This window comes from Oreochromis aureus, linkage group 4, assembly GCF_013358895.1.
Source record: "Oreochromis aureus strain Israel breed Guangdong linkage group 4, ZZ_aureus, whole genome shotgun sequence".
In the NCBI taxonomy this organism is placed as follows: Eukaryota; Metazoa; Chordata; class Actinopteri; order Cichliformes; family Cichlidae; genus Oreochromis; species Oreochromis aureus.
In genome coordinates, this window is record NC_052945.1 from 16,569,911 (window position 1) to 16,593,630 (window position 23,720).

The 23,720-nt window shown below is 38.4% G+C and overlaps 1 protein-coding gene across 4 annotated transcripts; it reads left to right on the plus strand.

Moving 5' to 3' along the window:
- Positions 1 to 23,217, plus strand: LOC116332129 (nuclear GTPase SLIP-GC-like). 4 transcript variants are annotated; one of them, XM_039611695.1, is made up of 22 exons: positions 1 to 134; positions 1,913 to 1,977; positions 2,054 to 2,156; positions 3,623 to 3,735; positions 3,906 to 3,950; positions 4,199 to 4,223; positions 4,401 to 4,481; positions 10,622 to 10,709; positions 11,246 to 11,462; positions 11,552 to 11,773; positions 14,864 to 15,070; positions 15,162 to 15,337; positions 15,944 to 16,037; positions 16,118 to 16,205; positions 16,369 to 16,490; positions 20,303 to 20,470; positions 20,554 to 20,708; positions 20,835 to 20,952; positions 21,070 to 21,178; positions 21,274 to 21,404; positions 21,668 to 21,749; positions 21,874 to 23,217. In XM_039611695.1, the coding sequence occupies exons 3-22, from the start codon at positions 2,090 to 2,092 to the stop codon at positions 21,942 to 21,944; spliced, it is 2,379 nt and encodes a 792-aa protein (XP_039467629.1). In that variant the 5' UTR covers positions 1 to 134; positions 1,913 to 1,977; positions 2,054 to 2,089; the 3' UTR covers positions 21,945 to 23,217. The 4 variants fall into 4 exon arrangements, with proteins under 4 accessions (XP_039467629.1, XP_039467628.1, XP_039467630.1 ...); XM_039611694.1 differs by having other exon boundaries at positions 2,075 to 2,156; XM_039611696.1 differs by lacking the exon at positions 20,303 to 20,470 and having other exon boundaries at positions 2,075 to 2,156.
- Positions 23,218 to 23,720: the final 503 nt, after the last annotated feature.

Below are 23,720 nucleotides of genomic sequence, written 5' to 3' on the forward strand. Positions count from 1 at the left end.
GGTAGGAGTCGTGAAAATGTTGCTGCTCCCTCCGATTGAATTGGTTACATTTTTGTTGATTCGGTGATACTCGTGTTTTTGTAGAGATCACCTGCGGATTGTTTCCTCTGAAGTTTTCCTTCCATCGATTGCTGGTATGTTTTAATTTTGTGCCGTATTTTACGTTTATTTTACAGGTGTATTTATAGGTCGTAGCTGCAGAGAATCGGGAGACGCCGTTTGATCGATATGTAACTTTGATTTTTCACGGTCTTAGCTTTATTTCTGTCACAATAATCTTTTACTGTAAATGCTAAATTTACCGTGCATTCACAGCATGTCTGGCCCTGGGTGGGTGGCTGATAGCATTACAGTGGAGCGGCTACTGTTTCTTTGGCATAGATTTACAGAAGTGCTGCTGCTTTGCCTTTTTACTTTGTATTCTCCCTTCTTTCGTTCGGGAATAATTCGATTCGAGCAGTTTGTGTATATAACAACTTCCCAGTACTGTTGTGTGTATTTGTTGTGTATGTACATTTGGTTTTTGAATGAACGTTTCAAAAAAACAAAAAAAACAAAAAAAAACACAAGAACATTGTATCTGTGCCTGGTTGTCCAACAGGTGCAGTAGTTGTTGATCCATTTTGCTTTTCCGTTTGTGCTCCTTTCATTATAATCTCCGTTTTTCTCCCTCATTCCTTTTTCTTTCTTTCTTTATTTTACATTCAGGTCCGCAATAGACATGAATAAATAAACAGATAAATAGAGAATTTATAGGTTGGGGTTATCTTGGAAAAAGCAAGTCCGTTTGGCGCAATATCGCGTTCAGATTATGACTGCAAAATCTGCAAAACAGGACAAAAAACATGCATGAATTATGTTGTTTTTGCCTGCAAGGCACTGAGGACAGGGATGGGGAACTCAAAACATTGTCCTTTTCAGTCTCAGGTTTAAGTATCAGCTTTACTAATATTGACCTGTGACTTCATGGATTCAGTGCAGCTGCTGAATAGATCACCTTCAGTGTCATTAAAAACACTGATAATGTTACTTAGGACAAAAACACATCATAGTTAATCAAGGCCGTTTTAATAAGGTTAAAGTTTTACCCAGTTATGAAACAGCAAAACTGAGTTTATATTTGGTAAATGCATATATTTGGAAAGTTTTGTATTAGGCGAATTTGTATATGCATTGTTCTGTAGTTTCAGTTTGTGTATATTATGAAAACAATCTTGCCATGCTGTTTCATCACTCAGTCTTGCTTCCTGCAGCCTTTCTGACCTTGTAAATAACATAAACATAGATGAATAACATAAATACATAAACACTGAAGACATGGAACAAATCTGTGTCATGTCATTTATGTTTATTCTTTAGAGAACTTTTTAAAACTTCCTTTTGGAAACTCTTTTTGTCCTGTTTCATCAAAACTGTGTTGACATTTTGACAGAATAGTAAAGAATGAGTGTCCAAAGAGCACATTTGCTTGTCATACCTAACAGTTACTGTTAGTTTGTTTTTTTCTTTATGTATTTGTTTTTCAAAGTTATTTCTTTTTACATTTTTCCTAGTGGCTTTTTTTTTTTTTATTGTCACATTCAAACAAAACTAAATGTCAGTGTTCCTATATTCAGCTCCTTATTTTTACATATCCACTAAAATCCTTGAGCCAAACATCCAGCCATTTCCATCACCTCTGCAATAACACTAGCTCTTCCACCTTTTCTCACTTACCCTTACTCATCCCCTGACTAGCATCTGTTTATGTTCAGATCTGGTTCCACTCGCCTCCTTTTGTTCTACTTACCTTCTCTTGCTTTTTGCTTTTTCTTTTTTTTTTTTTTGTTTAACCTTAATCAACTTTTGTTTTTAAAACTTCTACTTATTGTTGGACTTCTCCTTTTTTGTTTTTGTTCCTGACTGTTCCCAGTCTATGCCTTCTGGCTGACTTCACCCTCTCTGAAAGAATCTTTTCTACCGCATCTTCAATAGCAGGTAAACTATTTGAACTTTTACTCTAAACGTATTGTCTATATATCTGCCTATTCCTAGCCATTTTGTTGTTCTTTAGAAATTACAATTTATTTTTCAGTTTCTCTTTTTGGTCATGGATGATTTTGTGCGAGAAAAACTAATTGAATGGGATCTACAAAAGTGGATGGATAAATTTGAAGGTAAGGTATTACTATGCCTCACTAATGAGCACAGATTTCAAACAATATTGATGTGATGCAGTGTTTAACACGTCAGTTTGGCAAGTTTAAAGGTCACTGGATTATTTCCAGCTGGAGATTTGGGGCTGTATCAGGAAGAGCATATTGTCCATCCATCCATTTTCTTCTACTTATCCGGGGCAGGGTCGTGAGTGCAGTAGGTTGAGCAGAGAAGCCCAGACCTCCCTCTCCCCAGCCACCTCCTCCAGCTTATCCGCTGGCCCGCAGAGAGATATAATCTCTCCAGTGTGTCCTGGGTCTGCCCCGGGGCCTCCTCCTGGTGGGACATGCCCAGAACACCTCACTCAGGAGGCGCCCAGGAGGCATCCTTGTCAGATGCCCGAACCACCTCAACTGGCTCCTTTCCATGTAGAGGAGCAGCGGCTCTGCTCTGAGCCCCTCCCGGTGGCTGAACTTCTCACTCGATCTCTAGGGAGAGGCCAGCTACCCTTTGGAGGAAGCCCATTTCCGTCACTTGTATCTGCGATCCTGTTCTTTCAGTCACTACCCACAGCTCATGACCATAGGTGATGGTAGGGATGTCCATGTCCACATCAATGCAGCCGCAGCACCAATCTGTCTTTTGAGCTCCTGCTCCCATCTCCCATAACTCATGAACAAGACCCGAGATATGTAATGTACTTAATGCTATGCAGACCAAGCTCATGCAACAGTTGTATAAGGATCAAATGGCCCATAACAATGGGTCAGACACCAAATACTCCAGAAACAACACCCACTGTGTGAAATCTATAATCCAGTTTTGAGATCCTTTCTCAAACGCCTTAACGCCCACTCAACCCGTTTTCACACCTTGGCTCATGTGATTATGTAGAGCAGCGGTCCCCAACCTTTTTTGCGCCACGGACCGGTTTATGCCTGACAATATTTTCACGGACCGGAAATAAGGTGTCGCGAATAAATACAACAAAATAAAACTAGTGCCGGTACCGAAAAAAAAGAAGATTTATCATAACACACGTGAAAAGACCCAGGAAAACCGAGTTAACGATAAAAACGATAACAAAATAACGCTGAAAACCGCTAAAAATCCTGAAAACCATACATTTCACACCTGAGCCTCAACTCTCGCGGCCCGGTACCAAACAACTCACGGACCGGTACCGGTCCGAGGCCCGGGGGTTGGGGACCACTGATGTAGAGGATCAACAGGGGGCTCATGACCCCCTTGGGGGACACTCCCCTAGGACTTAAATCTGGGACTCTCCACCATTTGACCCTAGAACTGAAGAAGCTTCTCGGATGAGCAGTGAAACGTCTTCAAGCAACTTAAAGAAGTCCAGATGCTTTTCTTTCTAAGCTCTTTAGACTACCATGACCTGGATGACCGAGAACCTTCACAGACATGTGTAGTAATTTTAAAAATGATTTGCACTTCTGCATTACTAAGATTTATTTAATTACAGATGAAGAAATTACACAGGAAAGCTTTTATGAACTTAATGATGAACTCATTGATAAACTGATTCCAAAAGTTGGACCAGGATTAAAGTTCAAGAAGAGATTCAAGCAGTTAAAGGTAATTTTACTGTATGCAATTTAATATTTCTCATATTATTTTGTACATTGTAACATTTGGTCTGATAAATCTCAATTTATGCAAATCTGTGTTAGAATCTGGCAGGGCTGGTATCTGCAAATTACAGATTAAAACAAAACTATTTACTGGGACTCTTTTGTTGTTGCTAGGAAAAACAAAGCGCAAATGAGGAAACAGTCAATTTATCTGCTGAAGTAAGTTAGATACAATTTTGTTATAACTGGCTAAGATCAATAATAGCAATTATGTATTTCAGTTATTTTGCACTCAGTTTTTTTGTATTCACTATTAACAGGAGCGAGTGTATGTATATATATGTATATATATGTATATATATGTGTGTGTGTATATATATATATATATATATATATATATATATATATATATATATATATATATATATATATATATCTCATGCATTAATATGTACATTGATCCCCAGGTTTTGCCATCCACAAGTGATAAAGGTAAGATGTATGCCATCTTATTTATTACAAGCAGTATTAAGCAGTATTTTCAAGACAACAGTCACTTGGACAGAATAATATAATTGAAGTTAAATATTAAATTTGACTCCTGAGCAAATCCCAGATAACAAAGTTATATATTTATCCTTTTCTTTAAATATTTTTCTATCCAATTAGGAAAGAGAAGGTTCGACCAACCGGATGAGTCCAGCAAATTGCAACCACCAGCTAAACGACAACGTAGCTCCCAACCATTGGGTATTTCTCTCTAAACACTGGCCATTAAACAAAACTGGCATTTTAAAAAAAAAAAAAAAAAAAAAAAAAAGTATTGGTTTATTGGTGTAAAAGTATATTATTAAAATTAAATTTTGAAGAGGCAACAACATGAGTACTACATATACCATAATTAAAGTTACCATATTGTGTGCCTGATACATTACATTCACACAGGCCCTCCCAGGCCCCCATACCTGGGAGGGCCTGAGATGCTCCCAGAGAGGGAAGACCCGACCTGACAAACGTGCATTCCCACTCTCATGCACACATATACACATACTCGGCACTCACCCAATGTGGAGACAAACAGAAAAGGACACTGTACACACACCCACACTCCCCAAACATACTCTATACCACAGGTCCAGGTACCCTGGCCCCCCAACTGGAGTTACTCTTGCTGAGACTGGCAGGAGCTGAACCACTCCCTGAAATGGTAGCTTAGTGAGCTGTGACTGGCAGGGCTGGGTTTACTCATATTTCTCCTCTTCCAGCCTATGGGCTGGTTAATGGGTCCTAAATGTCATTTGTATTAATGCAGATTAATGACAGTTGAAAGCTTGAGGCTGGAGGATCCTTTCAGTATCTTTGCTATTCTCAGGATTGCGCTCTAACACATAGAGCTCACATGGTGTTCCTGGGATCTGTTGTAGTCACCCTCCCAGTTTGGGGATAAGTGCTCTGATTACCATGGTGGGGACCACTCTGCTTTCACCCTTCACATCTTTTAAAATTCTTCTCTCAGCCCTTGGAATTTCTCAAGCTTCTCGTTTTACTTCTTCCTAATGCCATCATATCTTGATATAGTTACATCTATCACTACAGCCAGTCTTTTTGTGCTTGTCCACCACTACTATGTCCAGTTGGTCTTTGTTAATGCATATCTGGAAGAATCTTGGCTCAGTCACTCTTAGCCACCCTGGTGGAAATATCCTATTTGAACTTGGGACTTCCTTGTTATACTCAGCAAAGATATTCCTGTATACTTTTCCAACAATTTTGTTCTGGCATTCCATGTTCCTCCTAGCATCTTGCAATTTGCTGTTATGTGGTGCATTGTCTCAGGGTGTCTCAACACAGCCTGCACCTGGAGTCTTGCCTGGTGTGGTTATGTCCAGTTTCTACGGATCATATCCTTAGCACTTGTTCCTGTGCTGCCCTCATTAGTGTCTCTGTGCTATCTTTTCAGCCCAGCTTCTTTCTTGGATTTCTGCTCCCTGAGGTATTCACTAAGTACGTGATCAATTGTGAGCATCTTCCCATTCGTTCTGCTTGGGTTTTTTTTTTTTTTCAAGGTCAAGCCCTTTATCAGAGGCCCGGAGGTTTAAGGATCCTTTCAGTATCTTTGCTATTCCCAGGATTCAAAACAAGGACCAAGGATCTTTGTTGTGAATCCTGGATAGTGGTTTTGACAACTTCTTTGTGCTTAGTGTATAATGCCAGGGTGCTGGATTTGTGGTAATACCCTCCATGTATGGTAAGAAGCATTCTTGTCTAGATTTCTGTTTGTCTTCTATTGCCTCTATTGGTCCTTGAGGTCCCTGTGATGTTTATTGAGGCCAGTTTAGGGAGATTGCTGTGGTCTGCTCTTAGCTCCACTAGCCACTGAGCATTATTGTTATGTTGTCCTTCTTCCATTTGCTCTTCTAGCATTGCTCCATCTCTGGGCTTGGTGGGGCTGCTGTTCTCATATTCTTCCCGTGCCACTTAGCGTACACCTTGGAAGGTTTACTGAAGAGCATCTGCTTTCACCTTTCACATCTTCTAAAGTTCTTCTCTCAGCCCTTGGAATTTCTCAAGCTTCTCGTTTTACTTCTTCCTAATGACATCATATCTTGATATAGTTACATCTATCACTACAGCCAGTCTTTTTGCTCCATCTCCAGGCTTGGTGGAGCTGCTGTTCTCATAATCTTCCCGTGCCACTTAGCGTACACCTTGGATGGTTTACTGAATAGCATCTGGCTTGTCCTCCTGGCCTCTATCTTTCTGGTGTGCCCCTTCAGGTGGCTAGTGAAGGCTATGAGTCTTTGCTTGGCATTTTATAAGGCTTCAGGCATGGGTAGCTTGATGTACTTCTTAAGCATCCCTTTCTTCATCACACCTTTCTGCAGCTCTTATAATTGGCTAACTTCCATCCTTGCTGCCTTGATCTTGGCCTCTAGTCTCCTTTTTCATGGAGGATATGCTTCTTGTGGCCTTTTTTATCTTGCAGCCAAGCATCCCAAAGATCACTGCTTCTGTGGTGTAGATCAACTGGTTGGTTTCAGTGATGGTCATAGTAAAGATTATCCATAATGCTGCATTCACTTCTTCTAGTAGACTGTCAGAGGATCAGTGTTGGGCAAGTTACTTTGAAAAAGTAATTAATTATAGTTACTAGTTACTTCTTCAAACAAGTAACTGAGTTAGTAACTGAGTTACAATATTCTAAAAGTAATTAATTACTTGAAAAATAACTATTGCATTACTTTAAAAAAAACGTTTAACCCTGTGGGGTCCAGGGTATAATTGGCCATTTTTAACTACTTTTGATTTTCCCTCCACATTTTACCTTTAAAAACGATTTTCTTTGCCTTGTTTGGTATCATCTTTTTCAGCACAACCTCACGTGTCTGAATTTACAGTTATGTTTTCATTTTGACATACTGTATTAACACAATTGATCTAAAATCAGACAAAAAACATAAAATCATAGTAGAAAAAGTTATATTTTTTACTGCAACAACCACAAACATGTTTAATGAATCATATTTCATAACTTTAAATGCAAATATAAATTGTCAATTTTAAAATCCTATGCACAAGTTTTACAAACAACAAAGTTATTTGCATCCATTTACCTTTTACCTTGATTTTTTAAATAACCATTTCAAACTATTTACAGAACAATCAGCTGTTCTTCAATAAGATGCCACACAAATTATTTGTGCCACTCCAAAAAAATAATTTCTGTCCATTATAAAGGAGAACATCACAGCCTGATACCTGCAGGTCTGACAGCAGCAGGTGTATCACTCCTTTTTTTACCTGGAGACAGCAGTCGCCTCATTGTTCTGACACACAACGCAAAACTATCCACAACACTACACACTAACTACACAAGACAACACATTAACTACACACTCCAAACACGCTAAACGTCACAAATCTCTCACATCTCAAAACTCGCTCTCTCTCTCTCTCTCTCTCTCTCTCTCTCTCTCTCTCTCTCTCTCTCTCTCTCTCTCTCTCTCTCCTCGCCGTCACTCCTAAAACATCCCCTGTTTTTTTTTTTTTTTTTTGGGGTCATAAGCAGAGAGTGTCCTTAGACAGTAAACATGACGAAACTATTGAGGAAAAACATGCGTATATATTGTTTATCATGACTCTGGTTTTACGTGGCCTATCGACACAATTTATAAACTGTTATATATCACCTTGTTGTCTTTAAGTGGTCATGTGATTCACTTACCATGACTACTTTATTCTTCCTCTGTCAAACAGCAGCACTCATGTGATTGTTTTGCCCCCTTAGCTCCGGGTGTTGTGCTAGACAGTGATCGTGATTACCGTCCGCGGGAGCGCGCAGCTGCTTAAAGCTGTAGCGCCCAGATTACTTACAGCTACTTCCATGCAACTGATACAAGATGCAGTAAACTGAAACTGAACACAGCTTAAACCATCTGTTTGTTGAAAAATAGTAACGGACCGCATTTTCTTGTTAGTAACTGTAACGGCGTTGTAACGATAGGAATAGTAATTAGTTAGATTACTCGTTACTGAAAATAGTAACGCCGTTAGTAACGCCGTTATTCCCATCACTGCAGAGGATACATCTCATACTCTTGGTAATCAACCATGGAGGATCCAGGTTTCTAGCTTAGCCACGATCTTTTCTTTAAGCTCAGCTGCTCTCGTACTCAATCCCTTCAATACACCAGTTGTTCTTGGAGCTCTGTGAGATCTGGTGATCATAAAATCCCCTCCGACCTGACGTGACATGTCCCACCGTTGCCATAGCATTTGTGTTATACAGCATCAGTCTTGAGTTGTGGTAGCAGTTACTTCACTTGGATACTGGAACAATGAGCTACTTGTTGTTTTGCAATTAGTCTAGATGTTAGTCTAAACAGGTTTAATCAGATTGGTACAGCTGTTGTTTGGTTAGCATATCTTAGTTGCACTGCAATGTAGCATGTGACAATTAAAAGCCACACTTTAGAGATTAGGTGGCATATCGTCAAAGTAGCCATTCATTTTACCGGAATCCTTGAATCTCTCCCAAATTATGTCCATCCATCCATCCATCCATCCTCATCCGCTTTATCCGAAGTCGGGTCGCGGGGGCAGCAGCCTAAGCAGAGAAGCCCAGACCTCCCTCTCCCCAGCCACCTCCTCCAGCTCATCCGGGGGAACACCAAGGCGTTCCCAGGCCAGCCGAGAGATATAATCTCTCCAGCGCGTCCTGGGTCTGCCCCGGGGCCTCCTCCCGGTGGGACATGCCCGGAACACCTCACCCAGGAGGCGCCCAGGGGGCATCCTTGTCAGATGCCCGAACCACCTCAACTGGCTCCTTTCGATGTGGAGGAGCAGCGGCTCTACTCTGAGCCCCTCCCGGATGGCCGAACTTCTCACCCTATCTCTAAGGGAGAGGCCAGCCACCCTTCGGAGGAAGCTCATTTCTGCCGCTTGTACCCGCGATCTCGTTCTTTCGGTCACTACCCACAGCTCGTGGCCATAGGTGAGGGTCGGGACGTAGATCGACCGGTAAATTGAGAGCTTCGCTTTTACACTCAGCTCCCTCTTCACCACGACGGACCGGTGCAGCGTCCGCATCACTGCAGCCGCAGCACCAATCCGTCTGTCGATCTCCGGCTCCCTTCTCCCATCACTCGCGAACAAGACCCCGAGATACTTGAACTCCTCCACTTTCATCTATTTTCTTACCATGGTAACTTCGCCTTTCTCTATTCCTTTCTCACTCTTTTGGGGACTGCTGTCCCTCCTGTACTTCTCTATGGCTGATGCTAGCAACATCAGCCTCCTGTGAGTGTGAGGGCTTGTTACTTGTTGGTGTCGGTGGTGTTGTTGGTACCACTGTTGATGGTGCAGCTGCTAACATGTCAGTTACCTTGATATATTTTGTTGCATTTATTGTAAGTGGATTTTTTTTTTCTTTTTCTCTCTTAGCTTTTCAGATTCATCTTTTCACCACTCCTTACACAATAAACTCTGTTGTACAGGGTGTGTGAGTGCACAGCAAAGGTGGAGAGGGCTTGGTTGTGTTAAGCAATTTGACTGGGTAAAACAGTGTCAGTTAATGACTAAGCAGCTGTCAGTGTTTGTGTGGATGGTCCACAGCAGCCCTTCTGTTGACTCATTGGTCTGAAAGTGCATTTACCCAACAGGCAAATGTCTGGTATGCCAGATTACAAGCCCTGGTGGACACTGAAGGTGAAGGGAGTCATCAAATTTTAGGACGAGTCCTGTCAGGCGTGCTTGTTAGCTTGTGGGGCTTGAGAGTCAGCACGCAGTTACTGATAGACCAAGCAGAGTGTAGATCTGGCAGTAGGTGAACCAAAAAGTGGGGGGTTTTCAATGAGTCCATGAAGCAAGACTGATCGAATGTGAGAATTAGAGAGATTACTTTGTGTAAGGTCACTGAGACAACTGGGGTGGATGATATTCTCCTTGATTTTTCTCAGGGATCTGTATGTGGTGGGGCTGTTTTGGTTGATATGCTTCTACAATGTCACATGGAGGTGGGACAGTGCAGTTAGACTGACAGACCAAGGTGGTGGACTACTGCCGAAAGGTCTTGGCCAGTGTAGTGCTAGGCACAGTCCAGCTATGAAATAAACCTTTTGACTCAGGAATAAAAATCCAGCCATCGTAATCATCACAAAACACTGTACCAGCACTGTATGCCGTCAAAGATATTTGAGGTTGCATGGGAGTTTTCCAAACCAATCTATATGTGTTTTTTTGGGATTCACCAGGGTATTTGATCCTGTGAGAAAAGCCTTTTGCGTCAAATTCGGATTCGGACTCGGACTCGGATTAACAGTAGAAGATGGATGGATCCATAGGTTTATAGCTCCTGCTAAATAGTTGTTTATTTACTTCTTTGCTTACAGAAGCAATCGTGCTGTCTGATGTAAAAAACATAATGAAATTCGTCCATGCCAGACTACACGAAAAAGACAAGCTCAGTGCTTTCCTGAAGTGAGTATTAAGTTTCCATATTCTGTGTTGTGTCTGTATAGCCATGTTAGAAAGCCATGTTTGTTTGTTTGCCACCAAGTGATTCTAGAATCATAAATAATCATGGTAACATGGACATTCATTCCTTATTTAATTCGCAAGACTCAAGACCTTTTTACTATTACTTACTTTATTAGTTAGTTTAAAGTTGTATTGCTGACAGACAGGTTATAACAGAAAATGAATTCTTCCAATGCTTTTAGTGTGGATCACAGTTAGTCTCACTTGGATTCGATTTAAGTCTGCCAGACTTTTATTCTTGTGAATTTCTGGTAAGTCTGTATAGTAGAGCTTTATTTGCTGTTTATGGTATCCATAAATCTGAGGTAAAAATTTAACTCTTCAGCTACTAAATTTCTATATTTTTTTCTGAGATAGCATCTAAAATATTGAGTTGTTAGCAAAAACAAAAGCTATAGAAATGTGAAAAGCATTGTGATAATTATTTGTGTAATCAGTTGGATCAGTTAACCCATATTTACAATCTCATTTAACAGGAAAAAAATTAGTGATTTGGAGACAGACAAGAGGGAGCTGGTTGGTGTCTTTGGTAAAACTGGGGCTGGAAAGAGTTCTCTGATAAATGCCATCATTGAAGAGAAGAACCTTTTGCCTTCTGGAAGTGTCAGTGCATGCACCTCAGTCATGATCAAAGTGGAGGCTAACATGCAAGGCTCTAACTATGAGGCAGACATTGAGTTCATCACACCAGAGGTAAATTTATTTTTGTTGCAAAAATACAATTTCTTATTATTCTGGGTTTATGCCCTTTAAAAAACTGAAAAGTATCTTTTGTTTTTAAGGAGTGGAAAGATGAGTTGTGGTCATCTCATCAGTTTCTTGGGGATAATAAAGACTGTGAAATGGATGTTGATAATGACTATCGTGACATCAGTGAAAAGTTTTCAGCGCTCTATGGAGAAGAATGGAAAGGAAAGTCCTCTGACGATCTCATGGATGGAAAATATTTCAGAGAAATTCCAGAATTTCTCCAAGGCAGGAGGAAGATTTTGACATGTGAATCAGTAAGACATAACCTCTCTATTACTTACTGACACATTCTTGCAAGGGTGATGTATTCAGGATGGTATAATTTATATACAGCTTTGGTTTCAGTAATTCTCAACTGTGCAACCCAACTAGTGTGCCCAATATACATCACATTGTCTGTAGCCGCTAAAACTGGTGGATCTATATCTTCACCACAAAATCCATTCACATACAAGAAGAAGGGGAGTGACTGGGTCAGCGCTCAGGGCACAGAGACTAAATCGGGCTTAAGCACACCATTTATTTCCATGAAAAAAGACAGAACCAAAAGTATTTATACAATTTTAAAATACCCCTATACAATAAAAAGAACGTTCTCAATACGCTACAAAACCTGCCAGCACAAATAAATATACACTATCCAAAAAAATACTTCAAAGTTTCCCATACACTAAAATTTCCCCCACAGTCCCGTAATCCCACAGTCCAGCCACACTCGGGCAAATGTTCCCTATCTGAAAGAAACAGGAGAGGAATTCCTCTTCCGGGATGGAAATCACGCCAGCCAGAAGACCAAGGAGGAGGCTCCTGTCGCAGACCTGTCTCCTCCTGACGGCGTGTCACCAGCCACACTCCACACCTGAACACGGCCTCCCTTGTAGCACCGCCAGATGCAGGCAGAGGCACACCCCTGCCCTGCTGTGGATTTCACGCGTTGCCTCCCACTGTCGCTATTTCTGCCGTTAGGACTGGATCGCCGTGTTCCGCTGGCCTGTCCGTCGCCAAATGACTCGTGGCATCCCACAGTCAGGCAGCAGTTTCTTCATTACATATGCTAGCTTGCACGCGTTTCTTTTCCTCCTGCTCACTTTTCGTGTGTCTCATCCCCCTGTCTCTGCGCTCACCATCCCCTTTAATAGGTCAGTTTGGCGGCTGACGGGCCGCCTTGGGAAACGCCCCCACCTCCACAGGTGCCTACTATTGTCCGCCTAGTCCACAGTGGATTAAAAGAATATTGTGCAACAACACTAAAACATACAATATAAATATCAGGATAAAACTATGCAATATAAATATCAACATTAGTGATGGGTATCGTTTAGGTTTTATCCGATACCGGTGCCAAACCGGTACTTTTGAAACGGTGCCGGTGCTTAAACGGTGCTCAAACCGGTGCTTAAAGAATGGAGAACACAAAATTGGTCCAAAAGCCTCTCATGTTCAGCTGTTTTTTTGTAAAAAGATAACAATGTTAGCCTTTTCTGCAGCTATGGGGCATATATGGTATCACTCTTGGCTGGAAGCAGTGCTTAAACAATGGAAAAACACAAACTTTGTCCAAAAACCTCTCATGTTTAACTGTTTTCCACTTTTTCTTTGGTCATTTTAGCCTTTTTGGCCAGGGTGAAGGGAGTATCTGCCATCAAATAAGAAGACAGCCGCATGTAACTACGACGCTGTTTGCTAGTTCACCTTACATGCATTAATGTAATAATGTGGTTAGCGTACTCAACGTTAATTACACACGAACAACATGAAGCTACTCACGCAGAGAAGAACGGCTGCTGCTGCTGCCATCATCATCCGTCATCATTTCTGCTACGCTGACAGGTCTAGGGGCCAGGACTCTCTTCTTCGGGTTTTTGGGGGATGTTGCTAACTCCGGTCAGATAACAGGCACCACACCCGCAGTAGATGTGCTCGGTGTGAGGTCTCGCAGCAAGCTATCAAACACGTCGCATTTCTCGGCTTAAAAAAAAAACGCTATGCGTCGCCAGGTGTTTCATCGGATTTTAGGTGTTACCTGCTTTGACAGTATCACAGTATCAGCTTAAAGCACTTGTTGCAGGCTGCTGAGTTTGCATCTTTTGCTGTGAAGTACAGCCAGACTTTTGACCGCTTCGCCTTGGGCATTTTTAATCTGTAGCTCTGCTCTAAAAGAACGTACGTACCTGGGCCGGCCTACTATCCTCGGAAACGTAAAATGATTGGCTAGAATTGGCTCAGGAAAAAAAAAGCACCGAAATAAAGCACCGAAATGTGCGCTGCTTTTCAGTCTGGTTACTACCGTTTATGTCAGAACCGGTGCCATCATGGCACCGGACACCGGTACCCATCCCTAATCAACATACAAACATGCAATATAAATATCACAATAAAACCATGCAACTACAATCAATACTCTATGTACCAATACACAGTATGATCCAAAACAACATAAAACATAAAAACACAAATTTCCACTGTGTGACATCTCCACTAACTAAAAACCTGTCCTATTTTGTTATATTATCTGTCATTTTCAGACATAGTTTCTTTTTAGCCCTGCAATGGACAGGCAACCATGTCCACGGTGTATCCCAACTTGCCATATGGCAACTGGACTAGGTCTGTGCCCCCTAGTGACCCTAAATTGAATAAGTGGAAGAGAATGAATTGATGGATCTATCATCTTAAACACTTTTTCTATTTGAAAAGTTGGATCAAAATTCAAGTACAGCTGGAGTATGTGTGGGGTTTTTTTTTAGTCATTTTAATAAAAGTTGTCAAATTTCAGGATTTTACTGCTGTTAAATGTCACAACAGGTCAAATTTGATCTGACCAGTATCTAAGGGTTAAATTACACCAAAACAGTCCTACTCTGAACAAATGCAAATCTGCACTTGCAATGTGCATTGTTTAAGTTGAATTTAACTTTGGAGAAGAGGACAAGGTGCAAGGACCCAGACTTTAATAGTCTGATTCTGGGTTATGATTTTACAATGTGCAACACAGTGAATGTGTGAAATAAATTAGGCCCACAATCCCATTTGTGCTCCCAATGTGATGCACTGATCTGGTATTAAAACCAGAGATTCTTACAAGGCTGCTGTTTGGGGTCTTCTTAACATCAAAGCTGGTTGGGTTTGTAAGGAGTTCACATTTGCTTTAAAAACAGGCAAAACATGCACGTAAGTAAATATCTTAAAAATAAATGAAATGTATATTTTTCTTTTGTGTGCACTGTTGTTTTTAAATTTGTGCTTTTCTGTCATATTTTATGCTGCTCTGATGTTTTAACTTTTAATGTAAAACACTTGTAGTGCTAAGAGAAATTATGTCTTACTTTTGTTAATTATTGCAGGCTAAAGAACTCTCTGCAAGATGTGTCAAATACACAAGAAGTGACTCTAAACAGGGAGATGGTAAAGATGTAAAGAAGTGGTACTGGCCTCTAGTGAAATGTGTGACTGTCAGGGTGCCAAACAATGATTTTCTCCAGCATGTCACACTTGTGGACCTTCCTGGAAATGGTGACCGTAACAAGAGTCGAGATAAAATGTGGAAACAAGTAATTTATTCACATATTCACTGCTGTCTACTTTTTACATATTAAGTTTTGATAATAAGTTACTTACAGTTGAATTATAATATTCTTTCAGATAGTTGAAAATTGTTCTACTGTGTGGATTGTGACTGAGATTAATAGAGTAATCGCAGAAAAAGAAGCCTGGGAGATCCTGGAAAGTGCCAGCAGCTATATTGGAAATGGTGGCGAGTGTCGACAAATCCTATTTATCTGCACTAAGTCAGATCATATTGAAGATTCAGATGATCAGTAAGTACATTATGACAAAATGTGTATAGCTGTATGTCCCAATTCTGGAAAAGCTTTAGGTGTCAGACAGATGCCCCACAACAGGCTCTAGAATACTTCGGTATACCATAGAAGTTCAAGGTCAATTCAATAACTTCAGGGTACCCAGATCCAGTGGCTGTAAAATGAGCCCCATTCTGCAATCCTCATGGTGCCACGTTCTTTCCAGAGAAGTGAGGTTTTCTCCTTATAACTCTTCCAAACAAGCCATACTTGTTTAGTCTTTGTTCTAACTGTATCATTGTGAACTTTGACATTTAAAATGCTAACTGAAGCCTGTAGAGCTTGACATGTAGCTCTTGATTTTTTGTAATTTCTCTGAGAATTTCAGTCTGACCTTGAGGTGAATTTTCTAAGATGGCCACTTATAGGATTGTCCCAACAACAACGTCTGCTTTTAAAGCGGTGCTCACTCGTTAATTAATTAATCAAGTGCATTTTATCAGCAGTACCTAGCTGTTAGTACCCAGTAAGGGTGCACTTATTGCTTACTTAGAAAGGGTCTAGTTAGAGACTCTAAGTACCCCCTTACTGTCCAACTATATGTGCAAATATCTTTTCTTCTAGGTCAGCAGCTCAACGCCGGGACCTTATAGTTAAAAGAAACATCCAAGTCAAAGATGAAGTGAGGAAAGAATTCAGCAAGCTACACAAAATTAAGGTGAGCAAGCTGAAGAAACCTAACACAACAACTCGTTTTAATGTTAAGATTGTGTTCAAACGAAATCCATTTTCCCCCAGAAACACTTCACTGATGACCATTTCAAAGTCTTCACAGTGAGCTCCAAAGAGTTTCTAAAAAAGAAACGCTTAAATGCGGATGAAACTGGTAGGTAAAGTCTCCCTAAATGACCATATTGTAGCTAAGAACAAATGGTGCAAATGCAGAATTTGTTTTTGTTTGCTTAAACTAAAACAAGAGTGAATGACTGGATTTAAACAAAAGTATGCACAGTCACATAAAATTTCATTATTCAAATTCCTTTTAACAGAAATACCCAAACTTCAGCAATTTTTGCAAGATCTCAATGACTGTCACTCAGAGACATTCAACTATGTGTCTGGAGCTTATGGGATTCTGTCTTTGATTCAAGGGGCCAACTGCAGAGGAGTGGTAAGTGGTAATAAATACTCAGATTTGTGATTAATATGTTTTTAAAGCTGTGTTTATTGAAAGTAAGTTTAGTAAAGTGTGTTCAATGTCGCTGGAAAATGACAAGGTGCACATGAAATGTGAATCTCAAAGATTTTCAGGATTTACATGAAAGTCACTGATTGGGATTGAGGAGCAAAGCATAACAGCAAAGGAAAAATACAACAACATTTTACAAAGCAGAATAAAACATAAAACACAATTTTCAACCGCTTGAGAAAATAAAAGAAATGTTTAATCAGAAGGGAATATATAATCAAAGAATATTGGTATGATGTATGTTTTTAAACAGTTTCATTAAATCCTGAAAGCATGTTGTAAGTGAGGAGGGGGCCAGTAAAGCAGTTCTTACTGTTGTGTTAGATTAAGTTATTACATTCTTAGACATGAATAAGAAAGTGCCAGGATAGCACTTCTCTAAGATAAATTGCAGGTTGTGAATAATCCAATATTGGATGTTGCATTCAGTTAGTAGTTGATGAATTACACTCTAAAAACTAAAACTGATATTTACTTAAAATTTTACACTTAAAAATATTGAGTAGATTGGAAACCAGTCAAATCTGTTCAATATACTTTATCAATTGAATAACTGAAGCTTAAACAAATTAAGTTGAAATGAATAATTGTAGTTGTTACACAAACACGAAAAAATTGAGTAAATATAACAGAAATCATGAGTTAAAAACAAATGTAAGGTTAAGTGAAAACCACACAAAGAAATTGAGTAGATAACACTGACATGCTTGGTCAATGTAACTGAAATATAGATGGCCATTTAATCCAAAATTTTGTTCAAATTACTTAATTTTTTAAACTGAACTTCATCAAAATTGTACTAAAAATTAAATATGAATGTTATTGTATTTCACTGGTGGTCTAAGTTTAAAAAACCAAACAAACTAATATGTAGTTGTGTGTTTTATAATACATGTATGGAAAATGACCACATGTTAACATTTTTCCAAATGAAAAATTTATTTTTTATAAATATGACAATAACTCGAAATAAACAAGCACTAAAAAGAAAACAACCTTTTCCGTTTTAGGTCAAAGCCTTTCATACTTGAAGGCTAAATGGCAAACAAGGAGAGCAAACACAAAAGCTCAGATTATTTAAAAAAAAATGAACAAAACAATGAAAAAGGCTCATGGTTTAAGTTCCATCCCCTAGTAAATTACACAAGAACTGTGATAACACAATAACAAGCTTAGACCCTCCCTCAGGCTACTGGCCTGTTTGAAAAACATCTTTCATGTTATGGTTATGTTTTAGAACAATTCCCTTTGCTTTTTTGACGTATTTGATATTTTGTTAGTCCAAATGCTTTCTTTACAATGGAAATGACATCACATCAAGGCAATGCATTAACCTTTTGATGGATATCCATTCAAAAAGTCCCATTTTGTGAAATGTAGTCATCTACAATGCACAGAGGTGATTTTTCAGTCTCTGAACCTTGGCTGAAAGGTTTGCAGGATCCAGCTCCAGGAACACTTGTTGAAATACCTCGAAGCAGTATTTGATATTCTTGGGGTATTTCAGATCCAAAGCATAGGCTAGTCCCAACAGATAGCAACAGGCTCTGCTGAGATCCCCAAGATTACTGAGAACAGTTATGCCCTCAATAACGGTCCCTACATCACGCGGTTTGAGTGACCCATCTTGGTTCTCCAGCACGTAAATCTTCATCACATCCTCAGCCAAAGCCTCTTCAACACAGACATCATCAGCATCCTCCTGTAGACATAAAGAACTAGAGTAAGCTTACTTTTATTCCACATATTTTAAGACTTTTACACAAAAAGGCTGTTTTCACATGAAATCTGAAGCTACTAATTTGAACACTGAGATCCTAAATTTTAAGCAATTTGAAGTAAATGCTGTTCTCTGATATAGTTCATAGCTTTAGTTTTTCCGCTGGATAAGTGGTCTCTCCGTGTGAAATAATATGGGGGGAGTGGTTCCTTTGGAATAAGTGGGGGACATCCAGCAGTGATACACAACACGATACAAAAAGTTACTTAATGTTTCCTTAATAGCTGGTGAAGGGTTTCCGTCATCCAGCTCATGGTAATCCTAGTAGTTTGAGTGAAGGAAACTAGATTTCTTTAGTTCCTATATGAGTCCAGTTTCCTTCACTCAAACCTACTACAAAATGTTAATGCTGCATTGATGACATTTACATGTCTGTCATGTTTTTAAATATATCCACAACACTGATGGGCAAGTCTAAAGCAACATGGAGATTGGTAGTGCAATAACACTGTCTTTTTGTCCATTATTCAATGTGTCAGACCGACTGATCTTTGGATTATTATATACTTAATAATACATATATATATGTGTATAGAGAGAGAGAGAGAGAGAGAGAGATGTATACAGACATATATAGATATATATGGAGCATCAGTTCTCTGGTTGAGAGTAACTTTTTGCATTAGGTCATACAAAAGTATTTATCAAATGGTTTAAATTGGTATTAAACAACAATTCAAATAATAAACCAAAAACCTGTAGAAAGTAAAGTAAAACATGCATTTTGCACACTAACTGTTCTTATGCTGGATGCTAAATTTTAACGGCATGGGTGTTTTTAGAAAACATTAGCAATCTGGACACACCACCCACACTGATGCCAATATGAAGCAATGGGCATGCGGCCTAGCAGCATCAGCTCACGTGCCAGTGACATGTGTTAACGGATTTCACTCATGCAAAATAACATGGAACAACCTTTTTATTATTTGTACTGATAGGGTAAAAGCACCATTGTCTCCACCGAACAGGTTGTTTCGTGATTACAAAAGATATAAACAGAAAAAAAAGGCTCAACATACACAGACATTCTCCAACATATGCACTACTGGGGAAAAATATGCTCATTACAAATCAAATAGGACAAAGTATTAACCGCGAGTTATATTTCTTTTAATAGTCTCAACAACAACAGAAAAAAGGCAATCTCAGAGATACTGACAACGGGAAGACGGCTTAAGAACTACTAACGTTAGTTCTTGAGAAAGTTACAGTAAAACAGCCTTAACGTTACATTAACAGTTTGCGCTCAGCGCTCAGGCCACTTACCGGCAAATTTTCCAGGTGGCTCCCCAGTGAGTTTGTGTCTGTTGACCGCCGTTGTGATGAAATGAAAAATTTCCCGTGAGGCTATGCGTTCTTGCCATGCACTAATAATCAATTACTCTACGTTATCATGTTTTACTTACACTTTTAAGTTGTAGTTGCTGACAATAAATAATATTGATTTGAATAATGAATGATTTTAGTCCAAAATACTGATAAGTATAGATACCCATTTCTCAAATATTTTGATTCAATTTCAAACAAAAATATTAAGTACATGCAAAGAAGGTATTCTGTGAATCACATACTGAATATTTTGTCTGAAATAAATGTAAATAAATACCTTAATTTAACACAAACACATAAGTTAAAATTTTAGACATTTATTTCAATTTATCAAACTCAAATAATTACTAAAAGGATATTCATAGATTTTATCAGGCTCATCTAACTTATATTTATAGTGATATTTACTAAGCCTCTGAATTACTTTTTAGAGTGTAGTAATTTTGAATCTCAAAGTTCTGTCCAAACAAACCAAAAAATATTGCCCATACCTATTCCTTAAACTGAAATGCTGCTATTTATTTATTTTTTGTATTTTTACTTTTACTTTTGACTTGTTTGTGAGGTTGTTTTTCAAATTGACATAGTTTGATAAAAATTTGCAATGTTCTTTTTTTTTTAGGCTGGTAAAAAACATGTGTGTGGAGAACTTGAGAGAACAATGAGCCAACAACTTAAGCAAGTCAAAAAAGCAATGGCAGAGGCCTATAGGACTTTTGAGAGATGCCTTAGCAAGGGAGTTGAGAGCTCCATCTGTTCATATGGACAAAAACTGAAGTCCTTCCTTTTTGTATGTTTAAGCTAGTTCCATCAACACAAGCAACTTTGCATTTTATATGATTATGTGTTAAAATGTTCTCTAATTTGTTTCAGAGAAAGAAGGGCAGTGCTTTTCACATGACACTAAAGCGTGTTGTTCAGAGTGGTGGCATCTACAAACCAAAAAAAGGGAAGCAAATAAACATTAACATGATGTTAGCTTCACACTTGATGGACAGCATTGATGAAGAATTCAGAAAGACCTTCCCGTAAGGATACACATTATATACCACACCTTTTGACAAATAAAACACAAAATGGATATATACAAGTCAGTTTTAAAATAAAAATGTTCTAGTTCTGCATGTGTAAATCATCCTGTTTAAACGTTTCAGAAATGAAGTTAAATGTGGCGCATTTAATGGTGTAATTGAAACATTCTCACTTAACACCGATTTTTTGAATAAACACCACAAAGATGTTGAACTGCAGCTGAGATTTCTCAAGACAGAGGTAAAAGATTAAACTTTCCAATATATTAGTCAAAACTGAAAAATAATGATTGGTTATATACCTTGAAAGTATTTAAAACATTGTTTTTATATATTTATTTATTTATTTGTCTCTAAGGAGGAAAAAATCAAGGCAAAACTCAATAAAACCATCCGGACGCAGAAGAAAGATGTCTACAACAGTGTGACACAGAAAATTAAAGAAACTATGGAAGAATGCTACATCAGTAATAAAGAGATTTATAAGTTGCCACTAAGACACATTTCTTTTTATCATGATTCTGCATCAAAAGTCTGACAGATTTTTTATGTCTTACTCTAGAGGCCGCAGCATTCAGAGGACCAGGCACACTGAACAACATGAGGGAGACTATTGAGAGACATGTGCACTCAAATAAGGGCATGTTTGAGCAGGCAAAAAATACCATGTTGGAGAAGCTGAATGCCTTGATGGTTTGTTATATTTTATATTTAAACATAATAAGAACACAATTTAAACCATACTGTTGCACATCAATTTTTCTTTGTCCAATATTTACACAATGCCTTTTTTCTTTTTGAGTGGATATTATAAGAAATGTGTGTTTCCTTGAGTACTTTCCTCAGTCTTAGCAACCTCTAACGCATCTTAAGTTATTTTTTTCAAATATATTTCTCAGTACTCAGTATGCTCACTGGTTCTTTGATAAGTGATTAAAAGTTTGCTACTCTCTTAGCAATGCATCCTGGTGACACTGCAGAAAACGATGATGGAATCAATTGAACTCTCACTTAAGACTGATAACGGCTCACTTCCAGGTAAACATTTCTAAAGATAAATGTAAAAATAAACATGTTAAAAAAAATGGATACAACTTCAACTTGACCGAAACCTGAATGTCTTATTTTTAATATTTTTGAATTTTTTGTTTGCTTGTTTTAGATTTTTCAGCAGAGCTTTCAATGGTGAAGGAAAATTATGACAAACTTGCAAATAGCCCAGTCATCAGATGAAGAAATGTCACTAACTGAGGGAATATCAAAAGGTCATATTTTGACTAGGAACTGATTTTTTTCTTATAATTTTGAGATGTGTAATTCCACAATTTTACTAAGGAGATCCTCAATTTTCAATATTGTATTTGTTTTATAAGCATAATTTTAACATTTCAATACATATTTTAAGCAAATATGATTTCCTTTCATGTTCCATGTTATGTTAAGATTTTTAAGTGTATCTTTTCTATAGTTTTTAATTTTTTTCAAGCATATGTTTTGTTTTCAATTTTATATTTCAGTGTTTTGATTGTTTTTTTTATTTTTGTCCCAACAACAGTTGTTTTTGTGTCCTACATTCGTTCTACTAAAACACACTTAATGCAGTTCTGAAATCAGGAACACACTTCCCTATCCACTTTAGAATTCCTCATTGTGTTTGTACACATTACAATTGTTTTGACATGCACATCATTACCAAAGACATTACATTGTTGTGTTGATGCATTTTCTTTTGAATCTTTCAACTTTTTGCAATTGTTTTTACTTTTGTCAGTAATAAGCAGAGATTTGTGGAGACTGTTTTCAAAAGTGTGTGAGGCGAGTCGCCTACTGTCAGTGGTAGCAGTGAAATTGTCCTTCAGTTGAAAGTAAATAAAAATGTATGTTCTCAGAAGAAGTTTAGTTGAAACAAATAAAAGCATGTAACCACAGAGAAGATGCAGTGATGTGGTGGAGGACATGCAGAGAGTGTGACTGAAGAGAATGCTAAGAATAGAGTGAGATGAGGCAGATCTGCTGGGGCGACCACTAAACAGAAGCAGCTGGAAAAAGATGATAGTTTCACATGTATCTTCCTTTTCAACAATTGCTCTTTATTTATCTATGTTGTTGCAATACTCTTACCAAAGTCAGTAAGGTTTTAAAGTAAGTGTCCAAGTAGAACAGTTATAACAGTTTTGGCAAGTTTCTTTTAATATTTTTTATTCATTGGTCACAGAGTTGAGACATACTCCACAATGATGGTCTTGAATTAAACGTTTTTAAGGACAAATATTTGCTTATTTTACGATGATGGTTCATGTCAATGACCACATGAGAAATGTTGCAAAATAGAAGAAACTATTAAACTACGACGAAAATGACATCATTCAGCTATTTGCAGCATTTTTTAATTTGTTTTATTTAGTTCAATCTGCTCTAAATCTAAAGGTGTGCATGTATTTGATATGGTATACTGTTCAATAAAACATTAATAAAGGTGCAAATTGTGAGAGGGTAACTTTTGTTGCCAACCTTCTTCCTGTGTTATTCTTCCAGAAAAGGTTACTTTTACATGAAGAAATTTTTTTAAATCAAAATATACCACAACTTCACTTCAGAAATATGGGCCGAGAGATTTCAAAACAGAACTGATCCAGGCCTTTTAGTGTTTTGGGTGTGGACTGTTCTCCCTGCTTCGTTTGATTCTTGTGCTTGTTTTCATGTCTGAAGAGGAGGACAGAAACAGAGATGATGAAAAACAATTTTGTTAATGCAAACTTTCCGGTACCTTTGGGAAGTTTTGCATTAATTAGATTTGTGTATGAAAACAAAATGTAAAGGAAAAGTGGCAGGATTTGATCTTTAGTTTCATTTTCTTTTTATCAGAAACTGAAAGTAAGTCAGTCTTGTTGTCATTTCATTAAGAACATGACACTTTTTTGCCCCCAGCAGACTTTCTTATCAATGGCATTATTTTTGTGCCACTATTCTGAGTGCACATAAAAAAAATTGCAGGTGCAAGTGTTGCAT

Excerpts from the sequence above, each read along its gene's own strand:
- LOC116332129 (XM_039611695.1), top strand. The coding sequence starts at position 2,090 with ATGGATGATTTTGTGCGAGAAAAACTAATTGAATGGGATCTACAAAAG. Across the intron at positions 3,951-4,198 it reads CAGTCAATTTATCTGCTGAA|GTTTTGCCATCCACAAGTGA; the intron begins GTAAGTTAGATA and ends ATTGATCCCCAG. Across the intron at positions 20,953-21,069 it reads TGAGATTTCTCAAGACAGAG|GAGGAAAAAATCAAGGCAAA; the intron begins GTAAAAGATTAA and ends TTTGTCTCTAAG.